The sequence below is a fragment of the Squalius cephalus genome (genome assembly GCF_949319135.1).
Source record: "Squalius cephalus genome assembly, chromosome: 15".
Classification (NCBI taxonomy): domain Eukaryota; kingdom Metazoa; phylum Chordata; class Actinopteri; order Cypriniformes; family Leuciscidae; genus Squalius; species Squalius cephalus.
Genome location: NC_137136.1, coordinates 8,261,437 through 8,287,560, shown reverse-complemented (window position 1 = coordinate 8,287,560; position 26,124 = coordinate 8,261,437). Strand labels below are relative to the sequence as shown.

The following is a 26,124-nucleotide window of genomic DNA, read 5'->3' as shown; positions in this document are numbered from 1 at the left end:
GAGATTTGATTAGTTAGGCTATTTAGGCTTACATTTAAATTTACACAACACATTGACTGATAGTCTAGAGACTGACAGAGTATAGTGACACATTAATACATAAATATAAATATAGACAGCTAGATTAATAGATAGATACAGATAGATTATAGATAGGCTACATAGGCTATATAAATATCTAGATAGATTATAGGTAGATACATATAGATACATAGATTATATCTAGGTACATATCTAGATACATAGATAGATTATAGATACATATCTAGATACATAGATAGATTCATATAGATAGATACAGATACTGTAGATAGATTTGGATAGATAGATAAAATGGAGGCTCCGCAGTATAGAGATGCCGTACATCTGTGGTGTGGGAGCATTTCCGTTTAGAAACCCCAAATAAAGTGAGATGTGTGTATTGTGATCGGCAGATAGCCTACTGCAACAATACATCATCCATGATGCGCCATTTGAGGAGCACTCATCCTGCCATTGTGCAGGGTGCAGAGGATGGTATCATTACCCAAGGCCTGCAACTGACACTGCTGGGCCATCTAAGCAATACACTTTTTGAAATATAATTATAATTGAAATATAATTACAAACTTTTGGGACACTGTTTAAAAAGTCCATAGCCCTATGCCCTACAATCTGTCCAATCACAACTGCCAATCATGTTAAAAATAGCTTCAATGTGAATATAATATAATATAATATAATATTGTGTGAATATACATTTTATAGGTCTACATATGAGACACACAATGCTACAGCTGATGCCACAGTGGAAGTGAAAAAATACATCAGCAATGCATATTTGCCCAGAACTCATGATCCACTAACTTACTGGAAAGAGAGAGCAGTAATCTTTCCTCATTTGTATGTCCTAGCTAAAAAATATCTTTGCATGCCAGCAACAAGTGTCCCTTGTGAGAGAATTTTTTCAAAGGGTGGAGAAATTATCTGTAAAAAAAAGAAGTAGGCTAAGTCCTTCCACAGCAGAGAAATTAATATTTTTGAAAAAAAATCTCTAAAAAAAAAGTGAGACATTGTGGCTTGATTTCTTTTATTAATATTCATTTTGCAGGACCAAAATAACATTATGCACAGTGAGGAGCCTATAGGTTACAAGCTTCACATATTAGAAAAATACAATAATAAAAAAAAAAACACATTTTTTTAATGGCTTGTCAAGGTTGTTTTAGATCAACACCTGCAAGTGACCACTAGGTGTCACCGTTGAGACGGGTGTCGGATTGATTCGAAGCCTCGAAACAATATGGCACATTTGGTTTCATTGCTTCACGAGGCCTCGATCTGGCCATCACTACCATGCAGTAGAGCTCAATTTCTCCGTCACTTTGGCGATCGCACCCAGTCAGCGCATGCACAGAGATTCCAGCAAAGAATAGTACGACCTTCAGCTTCAGGTAGCGTGTGTCCCACTCCGATAACAACCTACACGTTTGTTTTGTTTTTACTCGCGCCTCCTCTTCCGTTTCTAGCTCTCTTTTATATTAAATTTCCTCATTGGTTTCCGCCCATTAGAAAAAATGAAAAGCTGATATGGATTTCTTCCATATCGCCACAATGTGATCTAGCATCTTTAATCTGTTCTATTTACTAGCATTAAATATAACTATTTTGGAAGTTTAAGTAGATTTGTATATTAACAATATGGCATTTAATGCCATGAATTGTAAAATATAAAGAAACAAAAATGTTATCCTCAGATGTCACTGATTTGTTCCTTAAACATTTTGTAATTTTTTGTGCTGGCCAGTTTTTACTATGCATCTCCTTTAGCATTAGCCTACTATTAGAATTATTGGCGTTCTCATTTGAGGGTAAATCCAGAGAAAAGTAATGAGTACTTGAGTAGCAGATAGACTTCAACTGAGCACAGCAGGGCACACTTTTCCAATTGAAACCTGTGCTTGAATTTGGGAATACTGAAGCGCACATGCCCTCCACAGCAGCACGTGGCTCCCCGGTTCCCCAATGCGTGTATGTCATATTATGAACTTCCTTACCCTTCTGCTGATACCACTCTAATGTGAGCAGACTACGGCGCAGTCCGATCCAGAGCCTCTCATTTAAACCTTCACTATTCAGAAAGTCGACCATCTCCATTTGCTCCGCTTTATTGCTCGGACTGAAAAGCTCGTCACTTAAGAGCATACAGTGTTGATGGGATTCAGGCCAGGTTTGAGGTGTTAAGATGATGTTGAACTTAGGAGGGATCAATCCACAGCCAACAGGGTCTAAATGCAGACAAACACAACACTCATGTCTGTAAGTATGTAAGCAGTACAGCCTTAGCATACATAGGCTAGTTGTCACACTCAGTAACTAAAAGGTTTAAAGACAAAAATCCATTTTCACAAAGTGTTTTCTTTAGTTAGTGCTTTTGCAAGTTGGTTTCAAATACTTTGTTCAAAACTGTCATAAATTAGTATCATTTCTGTGATTTTACCTCTCCAGATTCAAATATCATCATATTCTATACAGAAAAACAACACGTAGTATACATTCAGGAAAGTGTTAACTATGGCAGATTTGAAACAAAAGATTTAACTTTGCTCTTAGTTTGGACAAAAGTGTATAAACAGTTTATAAATAGTATTATAATTTTAATTTTATAATTTCATATTTTATCATTTAAAATTTCTGTTAGAAAAACAATGTTAGATTTTTTTGTATGTCAACATATACATATTTGTTGTTTCACAAATTGTTTAAAGTTTGCTGAAAAATGTATTAATAATGGGAGGTTTGGGTCAACATGTGTTAAGTTAACTGTATCTTTTTTTTTACCTGTGCAATAATAGTTAAAAAATAACAAGATAGAACTGACTTAAAGGGTTAGTTCAACCAAAAATGAAAATTCTGTCAGTAATTACTCACCCTCATGTTGTTCCAACCTCATAAGACTTTAGCTCATCTTCTGAACACAAATTAAGATATCTTTTCATTTTTGGGTGAACTAACCCTTTAATAAATAAATAAATAAAATAAATATAAATAAGCCGGACATAGTAGTAGTGTGACAACTAGCCCCATTTCAACATACTTAAAGGGACAGTTCACCCAAAAATGAAAATTCTGTCATTATTTACTTGCCTTCATTTTATTCCGAACCTATATGATTTTCTTCTGTGGAAGACAACAGAAATATATTTTGAAGAACTGTTTTTGCCCTTACAATGAAAGTCAATGGGGTCCAAAACAACATACCTTGACTTGAGGGAAAGTAATGACAGAATTTTCATTTTTGGATGAACTATCTCTTTAACCTTTAAAGCATTTCATACTTTGTGTTGATGTTAGAAGAATACAATACGCAATACAAAAATAACAATAATGAGCGTACCCATCAATAAATAGGTTTCTTACCTGGGTTTGCGCTTAAAGATATAGCTGGGCCTCCATACAGAGTTGCGCTCATCTCAAACACGTACACGGCAATCTTTATGGACGGATGCCAAATGACATGCGTGTCATCGAGAGACACTAATACAGACGAGTACTCTGAATCGCTGATAGTGCTCCATTTAGTGGATGAAAGCAAATCACCATCTACATACACACTATCCCTGTATTCCGTTTCTGCTATAACTAAGGCCTTGGCACTTGTCAAGTTGACAGGCACTAGTACTAGGTAGCATGCAGAGAACCTGGATAGCGGGATCAGTTCAACGATGAAGCCTGGACTGACAAGCCTGAGGGAAGCAGGATCAGAAGTGTTGATGAACTGAGATCCTAACTGCAAAGATGGGAGAGACAGGAGTTTTGAGGAATAGGCTTCAAAAGTACCCGATTGTATATTCCCGCCAGCACTCTAAAAAATATTGTGTAGTTCAAACAAAAATCAACGCAACAGTTTGCATCAATATATTTGCGTTATGACAACTTCTAATAACATTACGTTCAGCCAACAAACTATATTGAGTTAGACAAATTACCTTTTACTCTTTAGACAGAGGTATTTTTAAGTATCATAAACTCTATTTTTTAAGTTGAGTACTTGAAAAAATTAAGTTGTTCCAACAATTATTTTTTTTACATAAATGTTTAAATAAATTCAGTGTTATGTACTTAATTACCATAATTATAAAGGCAAGTTTTAATTATTTAAAAAAAAAAATTAAGTTGCTTTAATTGTTTTGCTTTTTTTTTTTCATGTTTTTGTTCATTCATTTAGTTGCTTGTAAGAAATTAATTCATTCAACAACAATTTTGTTAGTTAACTTTTATTTTATTTTGAACTGCAGTTTCAAAAATTGAGTTTCAAAATTTTGCACTTTGCACAATTTACAAAACAAAAATGTGTGCTCCCCACAAACAAACTGGCCCTACAGATTTGCCTTTAAAACATTTGTATGCATACTCAGTTATGCCATCACAATGAATAAATTCCAACACAGCAAAGTTATTGGCATTTACATATTTTTCCACAGTGTCAAACAATCTGTAAAACTTTACATTTTAAAACTATTTCTTCACAGTAAACCCCATTTTTAAAACATCTAAGATTGCTACTGTCACAAACAAGCATATGCTACTGAAATTCATATATTAACCTCAGTTTTTCAAGCAGTATGAAATATAACACAAAGATCAGCCTACAGTAGACTTCAAATTACAAAAAAAAAAAAAAAAAAAGTGAACACAATTTCCTCTGGAACAAGTAGAGATCAGATTTCAGAAAATACTGTTCTTCAGACGCATTACTTTTGCACTGGGTTTCAGTCCATCAAGTTCAAGAAACAGCTTCTGAAACACTTCACAGGTATATTTAAGTTCCTTGGGGTAACTCAGATTCAGAGCATATATTATGCCCATCAGCAGAGCACAGCACCTTGAGATATCCATTCCATTCAGCCATACACATTTTTACAAGTCTTTTTCCATACATTTCTTTATTAAACTAAATAGCCCATTGTTATGATATCACTGACCTGGGTAGACCCAGTGTGTGGCCAGTGTAATATACCTAAAATTTGAACTGAAAGAGAGCAGTGCAGGAGCACGTTGTTGCCCTGTGTGTTTACACTGTGCCAAGTGAAGATTGATAAAGGCATGGCAGTGGTTGCCCACCATGACCATGGTATAGCCTGTAATGTTTTAGCAACGCCATTTGTGTTTTGGTTTCAAATTTACACATTTTACACCCCAAACCCATTTTTAGATATGGGCCAACATATAAAAATACTGATCAGCCTAGAATGTCATAGTACATTTGCATTAACTGTTTGTGCAAATCTCAGCAACCAGTAGATATTCATAATTGATGCCAGAAGATTCACTGAATGATAATTTAACAGTAATTTACTGTATGCCTTTAAGTGCAGGAAAATAAAATACAAATTTTAGGTTGCATAACAACAGTGACCAAAATCCAGAATATCTCTTTCAGGTTATACTAACACAAAAACACACTGTTTAAAAAAAAACACTTAAAAAATTTTTTTAAATCTTTTTTACAGAGATCAAAAGTCTGTTAATGTTGGTCAAACAGCAAACTGCCTACAATAAAACTTGAATGCTATCTGTGTGAATGACGACAGATTTTTAAAAATGTGTCTGTGCATTAAATTATTTTCCTATTTACAGCACAAATGAAATTCCCTCTCTGCCTGAGCATATTTTTCAATGAAACCGTTTTTACATTCTTATCCACTGCTATCCTGTTCAAATTACACTGCTAACATCAACTGTATTACCAGGTGAAGCTAAACCTCTACTTAAATGGAGAGAATTTATTTGTAAATGAAATAAAACTCAGATTACTCACCTTGAAATGTCCTTTGTGTCATACTGGTCACTCAGCCTAAAACATGTCTGAACTTGCTCCTTGCTGGTTAAGTGGCGGAGGAGCTTTGAAATCCTGAACTCAAATGGTGTGGAAAAATTAAGTTATCAAGCCAATTTCATTGGGTTGCTACAACGTAAATATTGTTTTAAACTAATCAACACATATATTTATGTTTAAATTACATACATTATTAAGTTGATGTAATTATCAACATTATTCTGTCATGACAACTCATTAAAATAATGCTGGCAACTTAAAAGGTTTAATCAAATTAACAATTTAGAATTTTTAATTTACAACAATGTATTAAATTATGTTGTGGTAACAGATCCCTTGAATTATTTTTTAGAGTGAGTGGCAGTGATATTCGTTGAGGATGTCAGATGAAGCCAAACGTTCAGTACTCCGGGTACAGCGAACCTGCTATCCCACAGAGTGTCGGGATAAAGTTGGTTCACCACCATGTTGCATCTGCATCCTGAGATCTCTTCACATGGATGGGTCAGCATCACAGCTACTTTATAATCAGATTTAACTGCAATTTCTGTCCCGTCGGTTTGGAGCTGAAGTACGGCGTACGGATCAAGAATGGAAATAATGTTTCTAGGCTTTTTTACAATTATGATTAAATTACTCATATCTTCTCCATTGATAATGACCAGCCTGTAGGAGCTGCATCTCTTGCTTGTATTTCTTGTCGACTGAAAGAAAGTATGTATCATCATGCTGTAATTCAGTGCGGGGATGGAATAAAACGTACCGAGATTTTTCATAGGCTGAACGACATTAGTTTGTACACTATCTCCTCGCTGACTGATCGACTGCACCACGATGCGCTCCGTGCTGCTGATTTTGACGGTCTGAAGAGTTTGAACGAAACTGTATTCTTCAATACCTAGTGGCAGGGTCACCGTTACAGGCTTTCCTGCTGGCAGTGTGTCCTGGTATGTCCAGGTACTATCTGAGATGGAGACTGTCACCACGGTGTCAGCATGGGCAGCGGTGATATTGAGAGTATTCACTGGATTAACTGGATAGTAAAAGGCTATGTTCTCTGGAAATGCTGTGATGAAGTTTAGCCCAAGGCTGTCCCATGACTGGCCTGTCAAATCAAGAGTTATTAATATCAGGAACATGTCAAATGAACATGCCTTTTATTAGGCTTCAAGAGGATAAAATGACACACTGCTTACCTTGACCAAGCATTGCCGTGATCAGAAGAATAGTCAGCATGACTTCGGTCCTGATTTTAGTCAGTGATCTGAAAGAGCATGTGACCCATGTCTCGGTATTATGACTTTGCAATATAATTTACACCATTTTACACTGCTTGCTTTGTAAGGTCATCAATCAATGATGTAAGAGTTACAGGTGCACTTGTTTTCACTTCAGCATATATAACTATTTGCTACATTGTAAAAAATTAGGTGTTTTTAGAAATAGGAAAAATGAAGGCAACGTTTTGAATGATTATTTTTTCTGCATTTACTCAACTTAAACTATCAACTTTAAATCTGCCATCACTATGACAATTAAATGTATAATGTTATTTTAAAATGTAACTTAAAAGGATTTATTCAAATTGCTCTCTTTATTTGTTTTAAATCATGTAATTAATCTAATGGAATGTACAAAGCGCACAGAGAGTCGACAGACCATTAAAAACACATTAACTCGCGCAGATGTCAACACTTGATGCATAAAGCTCTACAAGTCACTGGTCATTTTAAGCAGACAAATACAAATTTTAAATGTAAATAACACAATACTATTGTCATTAGATTTTCTTTTCGTTATACAACAATTTTTTTCAAGATTCTTGCCTATTAACCCTAACCCAATCATAATATCACAAAAATACTAAAGCATCATGTTGCTGTTTCTACTTCAGTTATTTTCTAAAATTCTTACCAGTTTTATTAATGTAGGCTACAACCCCCCAAAAGTACACATTCCACAGGACATTGTCTTTCTTAATGGGCCTTGTGACCATTATACACCCCTAAAATCTATCTATCAGTAAGCTTCTCATAGATATTCTTACCTGATCATCACAACCTTCTCACTGAACCGAATCGCATCCGTGTCATGTTTCATTTATAGCATTTGTCATTCAAAATGCATGCTCTTTTAACTGCTTTGCATAAACTGCCTCAAACTGCCTAATAGAAGATAAACATATTAGACGACATGAGGCAGCCATTTTCGTTTTTGCTAATGAAAAACAGAGAACTGCAGCCGCACAATCTGTTGATTTTATATGTTCTTTAAAACATCACAGTGTTGTTCTGATTCTGAAAGTCACAGTTCACAAACTTGCCAACTTATCCTAAATGTGCTAACGTTGTTGTAGGGGAGACCGGGGACAGTTGCAACAGGGATGGTTGCAACATGTCATTTTTCAACAAGCTAGAGTGATGACACCCCCACCGTAATGCATTAATTTGTCACTTCACATTTCTCTAAAACAAAACAAGCTGTGGCCTGTCATATCTCTTAGATCAGGGGTGTAACTGCAACTGCAATACACAATGTGTTTTGCACAGCAACAGGGTGATGATTCATGCAATAATAGACAGATAGATAGATTCAAAACACTCACTATTAAGATTTTTATAAATGTTTTGTGTATAGGCTATAGTAACAAAAATAGTAGCCTAACAGAGATAGCCTTCTTTTAATAAAAAAAAATAGCATGAATATCCATGTGTGTATATTTTATGTTACTTTATACATAGGCCTATTTAAAATACAAAACGTTCAGGACTATTAACAAAACGACTCTTGAGTGTTTTTTACCACACAACAGAGATTGACTAATCTGATTTGTTTGGTAGAATTATTAGTGTTTTTGTAGGCTATATAAAGCCTATGTTGACATGTTAGAAGTATCTATGGCATCCTCGTGATGATTATGATGCTGCAGCCGCCAAGTTTCGATTTTCGATTCCAAACGTCATACGGTTAAGTTTCGGTTTCTTGTCTGTTTATATAATACGATCTGCGTATTATTCAGATAACGTTAGGCTTAAAGGAAGCTACAGACGCCTCACACACTCCTCAACATTCGGTAAGTTATTTTCAATTAGTACTTTAAGATTATTTCTACTACTTATTTGTATTACTGTCGAATTGTATTCCGACCAAATCAAGAACAATATTTAACTTTTGATATAAGAGGAATTATGAAGTTGATTATTTATTTTGGAAAAACGCTCCATGCCTGTAAACATTTTGCATGCCATTATCGTGACGGTTAAAGGAAGAGATAAAATTACGAAATAACATTTTATATAATGAAAATGTTGTAGAATAATAAATATTCTACATCATTTTCATTATATAAAATGTTATTTCGTAGTTGTATCTATTTTCCATTAACACTTTAACACACAAAAATTGTTGTATAACTAAAAGAAAATCTAAGGACAATAGTATTGTGTTATTTACATTTAAAATTTGTATTTGTCTGCTTAAAATGACCAGTGACTTGTAGTGCTTTATGCATCAATTTCGTAATACGTTGATATTAAATAGGGGTGAATTCATGTTCATTGGGACACCTTTTCCCCAGTTATCTCAATGGCAAAAAATGTATGCATTCATTTATTGTAGCCTATCTCAATAATTAGAAAATTATTCATGTTTTCCCAGCTCAAGTAAAAAACAAAATTGCTGAAAGTTGGTGACTACTGTTTGTCAACATGGGAGTCCAAGGATTGAAGACATTCATTGAAAGCAGCGACAGAGATTATTTAAGGAGCTGGGCTTTTAGAGACAAACGACTAATAATCGATGGATGTAACTTATATTATTTGCTGTACTTTGACTGCAATCTGGATCAGATGCATGGAGGAGACTATGATGCTTTTGAGGAGCTGATCACACAGTTCTTTGAGAACCTTGCAGCCTGTGACATTAGCCCTTACGTTGTACTTGATGGCGGCGCCGACCACACAGACAAAAAATTTGACACTGACATGAAACGAAAACAGCAGAAAATAAATATGGCCTATGCCCTGTCTATGGGGAGGAGAGGGAGAGTCCTTCCTTCGCTCATTAAAAATGTGTTAAGACAGCTCCTTCATAAGCTCAAGGTACCAGTGGTTCAGTGTCTTGAAGAGGCTGATTGGGAAATTGCTGCCTTGGCTAAAGAGTGGAATTGTCCTGTTTTGTCCAATGACAGTGACTTCTATATATTCAACCTCAGAGGGGGAGTCCTGCCAATCTCACATTTCGAGTGGAAAAAAGTGGGAGTGGACAAACGGACAAACAAAAAAATCATCCAAGCCAAACACTTCACATTGAAACAATTCTGTGAATCTTTCAAAATGAATGCTGAACTTCTCCCAATCTTAGCTTCCATCTTAGGCAACGATTATGTGAAGTTACAAAATATCAAGTACCCGAATTGGGAGGAGTACTCGGTAACTAGCATGGAAAATGTTCGTATTGACGGGATGCTTAACTGGTTATCCCAGTTTCAAGGGCCGAAAGAAGCTATAAGTGCCTTGCTGAAATTTACAGACAATGAAGAAAAAGTCATCGTCCAAAACGCACTTTGGAAAGGAATCAAAGAGTACAAGCTCATCTCTGGCTCTCTTGCCCAGTTCTTTGACTCGAAGGTGCTTCCAGCTTTGACAGGTCCTCTGCAAGTTCTACCTAAATGGACCTTGAGGCCTCTACTTGAGGGGAGGATGGGCTCCTCTGTTATCGATGTACTGGTACACCAAAGGGTTTCCTTGACACCCCAGGTTGAAAATTTCCAACTCCCTTGTAGCAGTGAAATGTCTCGTCCCATACGCCAGGTGATTTACGGGTTACTGTTGTTGGGAGGAAAACAGACAGCAAATAAACAAGCGTTAGCCGTTAAAGCAGTCACTGGCACAAGCAAGCGCTATGTAGAGGAATACGGGAGACAACACATAACACTAAGCAATCAGAAGGTTGAAGCCATACAGACCAAGGTGATGGAAGAACTTCAACTGGAAACATTAGACAAGGTAATGAAGATGTCTTAGCACTGTTTTCAAGTGAAATGAAACTGTTTGTTTTACAGTGTTTGTCTTTCTAATGATTCTAGGAACCACACGACGTGCGACTTCAGGTGTTCCTTGACACTTTGGGTGTGTCGTCTGCAATGTTAAGAGGGATCCCACATGCTCTACAGCTGCAAATGTTTGTGACACGTTACTGGCTTGTAAACGCGCAACCTCAGCCGTGCCAAGTGCATCTTTGGGGGCTGCTACTGGGAATGGTCAATGGAAAGCTCAGCAGTACGACTAAAACAGAAACCGGTATTGACATTATCATACATCATCATGTTTTTTATAGCATGCAATAAAGTAATAAAGCAACCTCCGGCACATATGCCACCATTGTCACGCAAAAAGGTGATATGGTGTAATGATTAGCTAAATGTCATGGGCAAAATGGCGAAACATTGCTGAGGTTTTCCAAAATGTGTGTTGAGCCAGTTCATAACATTTTGGAAAAAAGAATGTCAAAACATGTTCATTTATTTATTTTTTGGTTTGGGGGATTAGACATGCTGTTGAGACTTAAAAAACTACAAACTGGTCGAGGAAGGATCTATTTGGAGGATGAAGCAGCTCATCTATACAGCCAGTGGCAGTCGTGCCTGAAGTGGAGTCTAAATCTCAATCGTTTACTGTTGGATCCGCTATCTGAACCAGAGTGTGCACGGTACAGCATCCTTTAATACTCCTAAACCATCCTTTTTTGATAATATTTATCCTTTTGATCTCCATTGTTACAAATCCCTGGTTCCTGATTGCCGATCCCGTTCCTCTCTCTCCACCCCGTGCTTTCCTGTCTGATCTCTTCACAATAGACCATAACAAGGTCCAAAATATAACTTAAAAATATAATACACAAGTTCTATAAAGAAATATTTATATATATATATATATACAGTATATATATATATATATATATATACACACATATATATACACACATATATATACACACACACACACATATACAGTATATATATATATATATATATACACACACATACATATATATGTGACTTTTACATCTTAGAAGTGTCCATTAGTGTTGTTGGAAATGAATACTAAGTGTGTTCTGGTGTTGTTTAGCTTGTACCGAGGAACACTGGTGCACCAGGTTGTTGGAGAGCTCAGGAGAGGCATCGCTCTGGAGTCTCTACTGATGAGGGGCTCAAGCGCTGAACAACTCTTCAAACAGCTGAAGGATGCAATCGTGAGCTTAGTGGGTGAAGACTTCATCAAGAAAATGAAAACTGGGCTCGAGAACAGAGATGCTGGGAAAACACAGAGTGGCTACAAAGGCCGGAATCAGCCTATAGATGATCTGAGCAGTTGCTTTGAACATCTGATGGATGGGGATATTGATGACAATGAAGATGATGATCTCAATGGGTGGAAAAAGGCCAAGGGTCACAAGACGGAGATCCCTGACTGTTTGTACACTGCCCGTACCAGACACAAGGCTAAAGTTCGCAATGTTAATAATCCCTCCAAGAAATATGAGAGGAGATGCTTTGACTAGTAAAAACAAACAAAAAATCATTAGTTTGCAGTAATGCACTTACAATGGAAAAGGGCAAGGCATTGCACCAGAATGAATGTTAAAATGATATGTCCACTGTATGATATCAGAATCACGTCATGCACAATCCTATTTTTGCTATCCTGTATTATTTACTGCATGACTTTGCTTTTCTGATTTAAATTATAATTACTTTATAAGATATTTGTATTTAGCTGTTGGACATTGGTATCAATAAGGATACATTCTATTTACCAGAGTATTTTAAGGAACATATTTAAAAACATGAAACTTTTTAATTGAAGTATTAAATTATTTTTCCATTTTAATCTTTCTTTTGTAATAACTTTACAGATTTCTGTTTTACCACATAAATGTATGAACTTGCAACTTAAATAATCAGATTAGTCAGTGATCAACTTCAGATACAGATTTTATTTAATTTGTAAAAAAATTGTATTGTACAATTGTGTTCTGAAATGACCACAACAGATTACTGGTTTCAGCTGTGCAAACCACAATAAAATAAATACAATCTCAAAAAATAAAAATAAAAAACGCTTTTTACCTATCACCCTTCATTTAATTTGTTTATACTGTTTATTATCAGTGTATTACATTGTTTTGTTTTCAAATCGAGAGCGATGCTAGAAAACAGAACGGGCATTAAAGAAATTGCACAATGTGGCCATAAAGAACCACTATCTGCAACACAGAGGAGAGATGAGATCACACACTGTAAAAACTCAAGTGCATCATATTTCCATGTCCCACAGAAACAAGATACAGAGTTGGCAGATGGGAATAATTCAATGCTGGTGGGCTGCACTGAGGTGTTTCGACATGGGGTTAGTGTTAGTCTAACATTTCTGTACAGCCAACATGAGCACCCATTTAACCAACTACATCATTAAAGGGGGGGTGAAATGCTCATTTTCACTCAATCTCCTGTTAATCTTAAGTACCTATAGAGTAGTATTGCATCCTTCATATCTCCAAAAAGTCTTTAGTTTTATTATATTTATAAAAGAAAGATAGGCTGTACCGAGTCTTTCCGGAAAAAAACGAGCGGCTGAAGGTGGCCCGTGTGGGCGGAGCTAAAGCTGTGCTAACGCGCCGAGCTAACAACACACAGAGACATTTGTTCAACAGTTTTACTCACCGCCCGGTTCCAACGCACGACCGCGAACCTTTATCATTGTGACTGCTCGATCCTTAAGCATTAGACGATCTGCAAATCCGTCGATCTGGGCTTTGTTTATAAAACAATCATCGTCGAAATGCAGGGAACAAACAGTCTTGCACAACCTCCGTTGATGCTCTGGAAAAACATACTCCATCCACAGGTCCCTTAACGCTGGGTTCTTTGGGAATCTGTGCAGGGTTGTCTTGCCCTGGCAACCAAAAACCCACTTCTTTGGTGACATTGACTTCCCTAAAGCCGAGCATAGCGCTTTGATGGGCGTACTGCTTTCGCTCTCTTCTCTCTCTGGTCTACGAGTGCGCGCGCGCCCGCGGAGAAGTGCCCTTAGGACCCGTATAAGGAAATTCCGCTACATCTGACGTCACACATGCCCATACTCGAAAAAAACTTTCCGAAACTTGTGACAAACCGGTAGGAGCATTTTTGGTACAGAAATACTCCTTCAAACGTACAATTTAATTTTTGAAACTTTGTCCATGTTTAGCATGGGAATCCAACTCTTTAACAGTGTAAAAAACTCAGTATGCATGAAATAGCATTTCACTCTCCCTTTAAGCATTCACCTAACCAAGCACCAAGCTGGTGAGAAAATAAATAACACTATAGATAAAAGCCAAAGTAAGGTGAAAAAGGCAAAATCTATCTTCAGATGGCCCAGATACCAGTGTATTAACATAAGGAAAGTAATAATATAGTACTGAAAATATGTAAATACAGAGGAACTGATAAGTAATTGTACAAGCCAGTTGTATTAACCATCAGTCTAATATAAAGGGAAAAGAACTTTTAGTGCATGTACCTTGAAGGTCGTCATAAGGTGGGACCCTGTAATCTCGTAATGCCATCATATTGTGGGATCCTGTATCTTCAACAGACTCAAAACAGGGCCGGTTGCAAGGAGTTCAATTTGGTAACATTTTTCTAAGTAAATGATGTGATGGTTTGGCACATCACGTACGCATTAATTCACACCCACAGTCTCATCATGACCCAAAACAAGTGGTCCGTTCCACCAAACACTGGAACACTCATGGTTTAAGAGGACAAAAGCTTTTTCCAACAGAAAATAAATGATTTTTCAAGCATAATTTAGATTAATTTTAGAATCTGGAATGCAGAAAGGCATTATATCCACATTGTTCCACAAACCTCTAACCAGAAATGTTTAAACAATAGATTTAGAAAGCACAAAATCCTTTTAATAATAATAATAATAATAATAATAATACATCCCTTAAATCATGAAATCAAAACAGCCACTGTATGGACAGATACAGCATCTCATAAATAAAGTTCACCCAGATGCTATGGGAAGTAGTACAGTCATAAAGCAGCACACCAAAGTATCTCCTTCGGCAAGGGCGCACGTCAGATTGCTCCAAAATCAGCCCCTGGTCATGACCTTCAAAAAGGAACTGCACATACAGGTCGGGCCTGAATGATCACTCTGGATTGTTTCGTACGGTATGAGACCGGCCCGAGCGACATGCTAAACCACATGCCGCAGCCCCACCCACCATCTCCTGCACGGGACACAATGTGTGTCATACATCATGGAAATCCTCAGTGTCTGGCATTTTTTCTCCACCTCTGAGTCGCTCTAATTTCTTTATAACTTCCGATACCACACAGACAGAGGACGTGAGGCCCAGCAGGAACAGCAGATCTGCACGGAGAGGACGGTGCATATATCAGTGAACATGTTACGTGAAATATCCAATTAAATACACAGAAAAAATGGTGTTCAAATTAATTACATAATATGCCAATACATTTATTTTATTAGCTGAACATATTGAGTCAAAATTTTAAATACTAGTGCAAAATGCCCGTGCAAAATGTGTGTTTTTAGTAATTGTTGGTTTGGTGTGATTGAATGCTCATTGTTACAATTACACAGCAAAAGTTCAGTGACATTTTTATTTGTGCATGGTAGAAAGCACACAGTGAACTCTGAGAAAATGCTATGCTTGAGCAAACAGTTTGTGAAAAGGCAACTACAAATGACGGCATCATTTGTAGTTGCCTTCTCACAAACTGTTTGCTTTGTAAGAGACTGTGAACGCATTGAATAGGATATGTTTAGTTGGTGAATAGCATAGGCTACTATTACACAGTAGCGATAACGTTAAGCGCACCAGAATTAAATATAATATTCAGAAGTAAACAGCATAGCTGACTTATAGATTCAGTTTACATCCACAAATGAATATGAATTACATCCACAATGAATTACATCCACATCCGTCGATTCAGGGAGCAGTGCAAAGTGCCCGTGCAAAATCAGTTTTTGTGTGTGTTTTTAGTAATTGTTGGTTTCTTGGTAAAGAAAACTATAATATTCAGAAGGAACCAAACTATAATATTCAGAAGTAAACAATGTAGCTGACTGAGTGTTTATGTCAGAATGTTTATTTTTAAACCACAACCTTCTTGGGGCTTCTTTGACCGACACCAGAGCCATAGAGAGAGATATCTCTCTCCATATCTCTCTATATGGCTCTGACCGACACAACCCTCTAATGTCAGAATGTTTATTTTTAAACCACAACCTTTTAAAAATGATATATTTAACGATATTTTTAGCATTACTCATCCAAACAACGTCAAACTTGGCACTGCACTTACTCGTGTGCCCGTGGCAAGACACCTGTCGAATTTGAAATCCATCGGACTAACGGTTCGAGAGATATGCGGTTAACAGACAGACACACAGACAGACGTTTCTGTAATTTATAGATAGATTGCTTGAAACAAATTTCAGGATTTCAATTCAGTTCAATTCTTGTGATTTGATTTAATTGACTAATTTGGATAAATATTAGGTATACAAGATAGGCATTAATTTTTCTCAAGAAAAAAATCTCACCTAATGCACATACAGAAAGCCCTATCAGCTGGTAGGCTAGTATTATTTAAGGTTAAAAATAACTAAAAATTAAATATAATGCGTTTTTTATTATAATAACAACTTTATTTATTTATTTATTCGTGTTTATTTACTATTAGCTAGAGATGATCGGTTCACGTGCCGCTAGGGATCTTTCACGTCACATTTACAAACGCCAAAACGGTGTTTATTGTAATTTCGTAATAAAATTGACAGAATCTGAGAGCTGAGATTTTTTTTTATATATATATATCATAAGTAACCTGCTCTGACTGTCTAGTCTGTCGGTCTCCGTGTCCTCTTTGCTTCGCGATTTTTCTGTGCGTGAGAAAATGGATGTGTGGCGTGAGAGCGTGTGAAAAGTGTCAATTGCGTGTGGCAGCTCTGCAGTAACAGTAGAAGGTTTAATTTGAAACCAGGAAATTCTACTTTAGAAGTACATTTTCACAAAAAAACGGGACAATTCGTGTCCCGGGAAAGAATATAAATTTTCCGGGACTGTAGCTCAAAAAAAGAGAACAATCCCTGGAAAACCGGGACGGGTGGCAACGCTACCATATCCACGTAAAGTAGAATAAACAACCATTTACCAAACTAAAACTAATTAACTATCATATTTGGCAGTGTCCTCAGAACAAGGATGATTTTCATAAATGACAGCTCGTGGCAAGTTGTCACATATGTGTTTATATGTTATCGAAAACAGCATCATTATTCAGAGTGACACGTGAGAAATATTATGACAAACTTACTTTCGTTTCCTTTGCTAAAGTAGCGATCAGGCTAGCAGGTTCAGGTGGCTGTAGCTGTTCTTCTAAATAATTGCGGGCTTGTGTCGTTCCATATAGCCTAAATTAAATGTGGACGCTTAGCTTCGAGAATCTTTTTTTTTTTTTAATGCAGAGTTAACTGACTACAGCTAAACCGACACACTTTACGAAATTCAAACGTTAAGCTACAGATCGCTTATCCACACGTAACGCCGTGTGACGTCAGCTCTGCCGTAAAGTGCCGCACATGTTCATGGGAAGTGTAGTTTTGATTTAGTAATTTTATAAAATCTTAGAACAAATTGCTTAACCAAATAACCAAAGCATGACCCCCCAAAAATATTTTACATATAACATAACTAATTATGTAATGGTTTCTGCCTATAAATATATTTTGTTTCCTTTATGCTTTGCTCACATGCATTAATTAAATATTTTGTGAAGGGGTAAAATAAATGTAATATTAACAAGCGAGCTCATGCAAAGACCACATATGAGGAGAATAATGTATTCAGAATAATCTCTGGAATTAGCCTACTGAGAATTCAGTCAGGATAACATTATATGAACTAAAAAAGTTTTGCTTTTGTCCTCAATATTATTTTATGATTTAAAATTTAAAATCCATAAATCTTTACGTCTTGATGTATTTTTATTTTTCTGATGGTCCCTTGTAGCCTAAAACAGCTGTTGTAACAGCTCAGATCGTGAATAAGAGTGATTTATAAGAGCGCAGCGCCACCAAGCGTTCAGAATTAGGAACTGATAAACCAGTCTGAGATTGAATAAGGTTCGAAATAAACTGAAATTGAATCATAATTATCACAATCATAAGTAGGCTACCAAAAGTATATTCATGTTTTGATTTGTTTTATGATAGGCTACTGATAAAACCGTCTATAGAAGACATTTGCGAGTATTGTTTCATACTGTAGGTAGATATGACCTCATCCAATGCTGTTTTTGTTTTCTGTATTATAAAATATCCCGTTACGGTGTGTGAGAAATCGCAGCAGACGATTCAGTGTGTGACTGAACTGTCCGAATGAATCAAACTGAATCGGAAACTATTTCAGTAGGGTATCTTTTGCAAACACACAACGTGACATGAGTGCTGAACTATTACCAGGAAAATCATTATCAGGTCGGTGTACACTCTTAAAAATAAAGGTTCCAAAAGGGAGGGGTTTGCAGCTATTGGTTTTCCAACCATTTTTGGTTCCTCAATAAAGAACCTTTGAGTTAACAGTTTTTAAATGTTAACAGTTCCTTCTACTTTTTTTCTTCGTGCGAAGAACATTTTAATAATCTGAAGAACATTTTTCACTATAAAGAATCCGTGGAATGGAAAGATTCAATGGATGTTAAAAGTTCTTTATTAAATTATGTCAATGAAGAACCTTTATTATTATTAGCCCATCGTGGACCTGCCATTGAGGATTTTGTCCCCTCCAAGCAAAATCTTTTTTGGAGCTAAACAGAACTTACAGTGATGAAGCAGGAAAAGAAAAAATGCATATCTTATACTTATGTTTGATCATTTACTTATGTTTTATCATTTAATCATTTAGATCTTAAATATAATTTAATCAAATGTAATCATCATATTCTGCGAAATCATTATTATCATGTTGATGTGTTTCTCATTATCATGTGTTTACCATTATTATAATTTTATGTTTAATGCTTTTGTTTTATTAATCTTTATGCCTCAAATCTAGCTGATTGACTCAGGGTGAACTTTTGTATTTGCGGTTTAGATGAGGTCAATAATCTATAAGTTTCCAATAGACAGACCACAAATGCTCTAATGTCTCAGAATGAAAGTGATAAACGAATGTTATCTTAGCTAAAGATCTTGCAGAAGAGACATGTTGTGCAGTTGTTCTGTATTGTAGTAAGATTAACAACTTTCTGACACCTTTGGGGTACGAGACAATGTGTGTATGGCCCCCCTCCACGGTGTGAACCCACAAAAGAACGATATGTATACTGCCCTACAAAGCAAAAAGGCAGTAACAGAGTGCAGAACTGAGAAAAATGATTTTAAAGTTATTCTGTCATCCAGCCTAAGTAGTTGTAGGTAGATTATTGGACATGTGGCTGTTTTGTTACTTTATATTAGCTTATTCTTTGTATATATCAATCCTCATATTTAATTTGATATTTTACCCCTATTTTGCAGTTACTGTATTCTTGCTTTGTAAATTTGCTTTGTATTACTTACCAAAAACGTGGCACAATACCAAGGAAAAAGGCAGTAACTACAGATTCTCCAAAAACTATTACCATTTTTCTCCAAAACGACACACATTTGAGATAAGATGTTTTGTCACATAACAAAGGATGCCTTGAATGTCATGAAAATGATAATAACTCATTTTTGACCAAAAATGCAGTTACTGCCTTTTTGCTTTGTAGGGCAGTATTTGTCGTTAGTGTTTGCTCAATGTGATAGTAAAGAGGAACTTAGCCCTGTGCTGATAAGAGGAAGAATATTTTCTGTAATGGTCAGTCTCTACTTGGACGAGATCCTGTTCCTTTTGTCTTTTTCTAAGAGAGCTCTCTCAAACAACTTATACCTTTAGGCAAGAATATTATACTTGAATATTTGAATTATATTTTACTTAGAAATATTAGAAGTGATTTTAACTGTTCATGTATGTTTCATTATTAAACTTTTAATCCTGATTATGTGAATTCATTTTACTTTTCATTTATAATTTGATTGTCTGCTGTTAAGAAATACAATTTGACTTAATCATCTGACTGGATCTCCTCCCTGCATCACAAAGGATATGATTATAGATTTTAGAACTCATGTTTCACATCATGATACAACGATCAGTAAAGACCAGGCTGTGGTCTGTGACAGACAGTCGTAAACTCCAAATTGACCTTTGAGAAGAACTGTGAATCTGTAGCCTATGTTAAAAGTGACACCAGCATCTGTTTTACCTCAGAAAACTATCCAGATTTCACATTGATAAGTCTAATGACCCTTTTTTACCAGGCTTTCTTTGAATCAGTCGTGTCCTCCTCCCCTGTGTCGTGGTTTGGTAATCTGTCTCTGAAAAACAGAAATTCTCAACCAAATTGTCAAGTGGGCTATTAAGATAATCCGTGAGCTTCAACCTGTCAGGTCTCTATCCAAAAAAAAGTTAAAGACTGTTTCCATGTTGGATTCCAGCTCCTTCGTTCTTGTTGTTGGTTTGTGGCCCCTAGGTGGAGAACAAAACGATACAGGAATATTTTTGTACCTGCAGCGATTGCATTTTTAAATAGAAATAGTAGATGAGATGATGCACTTTGCATGGCATTTTAAATGGATAGTTCACCCACAAATTTTGGGTGCAAATTCTGTCATTTACTCACCCTCAAGTTGTTCCAAACCTGTAGCCTATGCATTTCTTTCTTCTGCTGAACACAAAAGATGATATTTTGAAGAATGTTGGTAACCAGTTGATGGGCCTCATTGACTTCCATAGTATATTTTAAGTCAATGGGGCCCATCAACTGTTTGGTTACCCTATCTGGTTACCCTCGGGTACTAATAAAGACGGTCTTGCGTCAATGCTGATCATCCATTCCATTGAACCGTTAATCTGAAGCTGGACAGACTTGATCTTTTCTTGAGTGCTTGTCAATGTTTGCTTCACTATAGCATCTCTGCTGACAATAGCCTGAATGCACAGTAGCTATGACATATAGTTGTTTTACATTCCGACAAGTTAGTGCTAAATACCCTCATCTATCCAGCCTTGGTTAAAGAGAATTTGCACCTACAAAACTCAACACACATAATTGGCTCTAGAGACTATAATATTCTAGAGAATGTTTGGTATGCTGTGCTTTATGAAAGCATATTTATTTATTTAATCAAATAATAGAGATTTCTTTAAATCATATAGTTTTCGAGGCTCAAACATACAGAACAATGCCATAAGGGATGATTACAGTTATTAAAGTCATAATGAAGTCATGATTAATGGTTCCTACAGGGTGAAATTAGAGCTATTAAGCTCGCCAAGCGATACATTTGATTCATGCAGTCCTGCAGAGTCAGATTCAGTTCACATCAGGCCTGAGACAATGTCTTTTGAGTGGATTCTGTTTGCACACAGTGATATTTACATATTTACATATTTTCTTTGATACAGCAACTTGCTACTGTACACAAAAATGTTTTACTAGATATGTACACTATGTTTATCAGTCTCTATACTACATTTTGAGCATTAAATCAGCAGATGCTACCATAGAAAGTTGTGAATTAATATTTAATAAGGCACAAATAAGAACTGCATACATTTAAAAAAAAAGCATAATGCATAACTCATGACTGATACCAAACCGAATTTTAATTCTATACATTTTATTGTTGATGTGGCATTCATAACTCCAGGATTTATTTCCTGCTTCCATTTGAGTTGATGTCTAAGCTAAGTTGAAAACATAATTCAGGATCCATCTGTTTGAATGTTTAAAACATTTCCATACATTCATGGTATCAACGCAACTGCTTGACATATTTTCAAAAAGTCATTAACCTTATTTAATTTTATTATCCGTCTAAAATAAATCTAATATGAAGACATATTACATTTATTTTAAAATACAGCTCAGATATGCAGGTGGTGATACAAATATAAAGTTAATGAGCCTAAAGAAGAATAGCATTACTAACAAGCACTAAACTTAAGGAATATATTTTAGAAACCAGGTTTGTGAAGGATTGAGGCATGCTGGCCTTTTGTAGCAGACAGGCTTCTTTTTTTCACAGCAGCGTGCACTCCGCCATTTGAAATCTTTTTTAGGGTCCAGGGACATTGAAGCACATAAGCCCTTCGAAAAGTCCAACGGTTGCCCATCATCCCAGTGGACGTAACTGACACTGGGTTCATACTCCCCCTGCCAGTACCACTCTGTAGTTAGTAGACTGCGGCGGAGACCGATCCAGCCCGTCCCGTCCTCCGTGGTCAGGTTATCAGCCATGTCCTCCAGGACGGCTTTGCTTACAGGACAGGCAAACTGATTTCCATTATTCACGCAGAACTCAAGCGACTTCGTCCAATTCAGAGGGTCAGGTCCAACTGCAAATGCTCCAGGAACCAACACACAGCCATGAAGATCTGAATGCATAAATAAATGAACATTTTTACCTTCACAATTACATGCCTTGTAGCTGGGGATGTGCACCATTCAGAATTGAATTGAGAATGTTCCTTTTTTTTTTTCTTATTATTCTATTAATTCAGTTCCTGAAATTGAATTGAGGTACCAAACAGGATTCAGAATTGGGTAGCACTTTAGAATATTGTTCCGTCATTAATGAAGAACTACACAAATGAGAGACACACTATTAACTTAGTAAATATTAACTAACAAGGGAACTCTGATTAATTAATTAATAGTGCTTAGTCGAATGTGGTAGTTCACTATTAGCATAATGTAATTAATTCTAAAGTGACGGTCGATCATGGTGACTCAAGTATTACTAAATCCTTCAGAAGGAATGGCTAATTATTTGGATCAGTATTCTAAAGTGAAAAACATGAAAGCTCTCTAGTCAAGTCAAGTCAAGTCATCTTCATTTATATAGAGCTTTTAACAATGTAGATTGTTTCAAAGCAGCTTTACAGAGATAAACGTACCATTTAGGGTAACAGAGATTGTTTTGGCTTTATAGCGGTTCTTTAATAAAGTTATTTTCCAGCTAAAGTTAGTTTTGATTGATTCGCTTCCGTCGCAACGATCATTTGTTATTAAATTGGGGGCCGCTAAGACGACACCATTCTCTCTACACAGACTTTAAACGCGAACCTGTGAGAAACGCTGATGGCGGTCACATGCGCATTAAGAATTGGTTCTATAGTTATGTGCGTTTGAATATGTGCGCAGGTTTGGAATTCCCTACAAACCAAGCCTAAACAAAGTACTGGTCTTTCCTTATAGATTTTGATACAGAATTTTATTATATATATATATATATATATATATATATATATATATATATATAGCCTATATATATATATATATATATATATATATATATATATATATATATATATATATATATATATATATATATATATATATATATATATATATATACAGTATATCTCTAGTAATGACTGCAAACATTCAGCGTTTGAGTTTTTTGTAAGGTTTTAGATAGTAATGCCTCAAGTGTTAAGACATCCTTCTAAAATAATCATTTGGATCAGTATTTTAAAGAGAAGACCATTCTGTTACCCAGAATTGCTAATCAAATTTGAATGAAAGGAAGTAGAATTAACATCATACAGTATAACAGTAATTTTAACAAAAAAAGAAAAGTTTATCTAGACAGACAGACAGACAGACAGACAGACAGACAGATAGATAGATAGATGATAGATAGATAGATAGATAGATAGATAGATAGATAGATAGATAGATAGATAGATAGATAGATAGATAGATAGATAGATAGATAGATAGATAGATAGATAGACAGACAGACAGACAGGTAGATAGATAGATAGATAGATAGATAGATAGATAGATAGATAGATAGATAGATAGATAGATAGATAGATAGATAGATAGATAGATAGATAGATAGATAGATAGATAGATAGATAGATAGATAGATAGATAGATAGATAGATAGATAGATAGATAGATAGACAGACAGACAGACAGACAGACAGACAGACAGACAGACAGACAGACAGACAGACAGACAGACAGACAGACAGACAGACAGACAGACAGACAGACAGACAGACAGATAGATAGATAGATAGATAGATAGATAGATAGATAGATAGATAGATAGATAGATAGATTTTTTTTTACCTGGTTTTTCATTGATGGGAATAGCTGGGCCTCCAAAAACTACTTTCGCAGACATATATTCCAACATATATACAGCAATCTTTGAGGTTGGATGCCAGATTGTGGCACTTCGGTCTGCAATAGTTACTTCAGTCGAAGAGTACTTTGTGCCGGCAATTGCAGTCCATTCAGATGCTGAAAGCAAACCTTTATGTGTGCGCACATCATCTTTGCTGTCTGTTTCAGCTATCACCACAGCCCTGCCATTTTGTGAATAAAACTGCAGCAGGTAGCAAGCAAAAAACATGGTGTCTGGGATCAACTCCACAATGAGGCCCGGACTGACAAGTCTGAGGGACACTCTGTCCGAAGCATTTACCAGTTGAGATGTCTCCAGGTTTGAAAACGGCAGAAGTTCTGAGTAAGTAGCTTCTAACTGGCTACCATTGTGAAAGAGCGAAGATGAGTTTTCTGACAGCACAAGTAACTGGGTCTCGGCCACATTGAAGAAGGATGGTACGATAAAGCTCCGACCCTGAAACTTTGTGGGAAGAATCTGATTAATTACCATGTTACAGTTACAGTCTGCAGTCTCAACACATGGGTGGGTGAATATCACAGCTACTTCTTTGCTAGATCTGACCCTCAGGACGGAACCGTTGGTCTGAAGCTGGACCAGCTGGTAAGAATCGATATCGAACGTCTCTTCTTGAACATCTGTTGATGTTTGCTTGACTACAGTGATGGTGTTTTGACTGTCCACCGCATTGATAATGAGTAACTTGAATGAGTTGTATTTCATGGTTGTACTGACAAGCCTAGGAAGGTCGAAGGATTCAAGATACCCTGGGTAATCCAGCAGAGGGATCATATAGTCTGTACCGAGATTTACCGTGGGCTGGACAACATTGGTCTGGATGCTTGATGCCCGCCGACTTTCAGAAACCACTGTGATGTTTTTGTCACTGGTAACTCTGATAGATAAGATTGAAGAGCCTAGCTTATTTACTCCAAAATAATCTGTAAACAGCACATCCATGGTCTGCCCTGACTGCTGGATTTGTAAGTTTTTCTGTGTGTTTTTGTAGAAGACTGTGAATGTAGTGTTGTCGTAAAGGGCTGTGACTTTTAGATAGTTCCAGGGAGACAACGGATAGAAGAAACCGAGGTTCTCTGGAAAGGCAGTGATGAAGTTGTCTCCATAGCTCACTACTGTAAGACCTTAAATAAAAATATTCATTGTACATGAGCTGTACTGCATTCCAAATAACAGCAGCTCATAAAACATTTTCAGGTGGTATTGAAGAGTACAACAGAAACTGCCCAATCTGGGAGAAACCAGATCAGAAAATCATCAATAAATTAATATTACATTTATTCACTTAGTAGACAGCTTTATCCAAACCACAGACATAGAAGATAGTAAAAGAGCTTCCCTTACCTTGGCAAAACATTGATGCGATCAGCAGAACAACAAGCATGATTATGGCTTTAACTTGCTGGAAGAAAAGACAAAAACTAAGAAGAATAACAAAAATTGATTGTAAAATATGTTTTGGCACACATTAATGTATTGAAGGTTTTTAAATACGTGCAACACAGAATCCCGTCACAAAGCAACTAATTAGAACAAACTGAATTAAACTGATGACAAAAAATGCTAAAATCCATAGATTGTCAAAAAAGTAAAAACAATCTAATATCATCCAGGTAAAAGACAATGAAACAAAAAAAAAGTTGTCTTATATGTCTTAAGATTTTCTCTGCATTTCATACAAGGTAAATATGTATTTCTTTGCAGAAACTCAATTACAGCAAACCTCTTACCAGATGTCTTGGTCTGCACTGTTCTCCTCTCTAAGAATCACCTCTTTGCCCTTATTTTAGTTAAAACACATTTGACTTTCAAAATGCTTGTTTTTCTCTCAGATTTGCATAGGATCCTGGCTACGCAATTGACTTATACATGCTTCATTTGACATAATGACTTTCACAATGCAAAATCATGCTACTAAATTCCTAAAATGCCATACCGTACATCCACCAGATTTGCTCAAGA

At 36.2% G+C, this 26,124-nt stretch overlaps 2 protein-coding genes across 2 annotated transcripts; one reads left to right on the top strand and one right to left on the bottom strand.

Annotated features, from left to right (window-relative positions):
• Window positions 1-8,835: 8,835 nt before the first annotated feature.
• On the top strand, window positions 8,836-12,952 carry LOC307171848 (single-strand DNA endonuclease ASTE1-like). The gene is made up of 5 exons (XM_079893757.1): window positions 8,836-8,891; window positions 9,476-10,824; window positions 10,905-11,118; window positions 11,368-11,527; window positions 11,947-12,952. Exons 2-5 carry the CDS (start codon window positions 9,526-9,528, stop codon window positions 12,377-12,379), a joined length of 2,106 nt encoding a protein of 701 aa, XP_079749883.1. The 5' UTR covers window positions 8,836-8,891; window positions 9,476-9,525; the 3' UTR covers window positions 12,380-12,952.
• Window positions 12,953-21,667: 8,715 nt separating this feature from the next.
• LOC307172518 (uncharacterized protein) lies at window positions 21,668-25,913 on the bottom strand. The gene is made up of 4 exons (XM_079894947.1): window positions 25,893-25,913; window positions 25,507-25,583; window positions 24,087-25,286; window positions 21,668-22,375 (listed from the first exon to the last, which is right to left on the bottom strand). Exons 2-4 carry the CDS (start codon window positions 25,544-25,546, stop codon window positions 21,942-21,944), a joined length of 1,674 nt encoding a protein of 557 aa, XP_079751073.1. The 5' UTR covers window positions 25,547-25,583; window positions 25,893-25,913; the 3' UTR covers window positions 21,668-21,941.
• Between the last annotated feature and the right edge of the window lie 211 nt (window positions 25,914-26,124).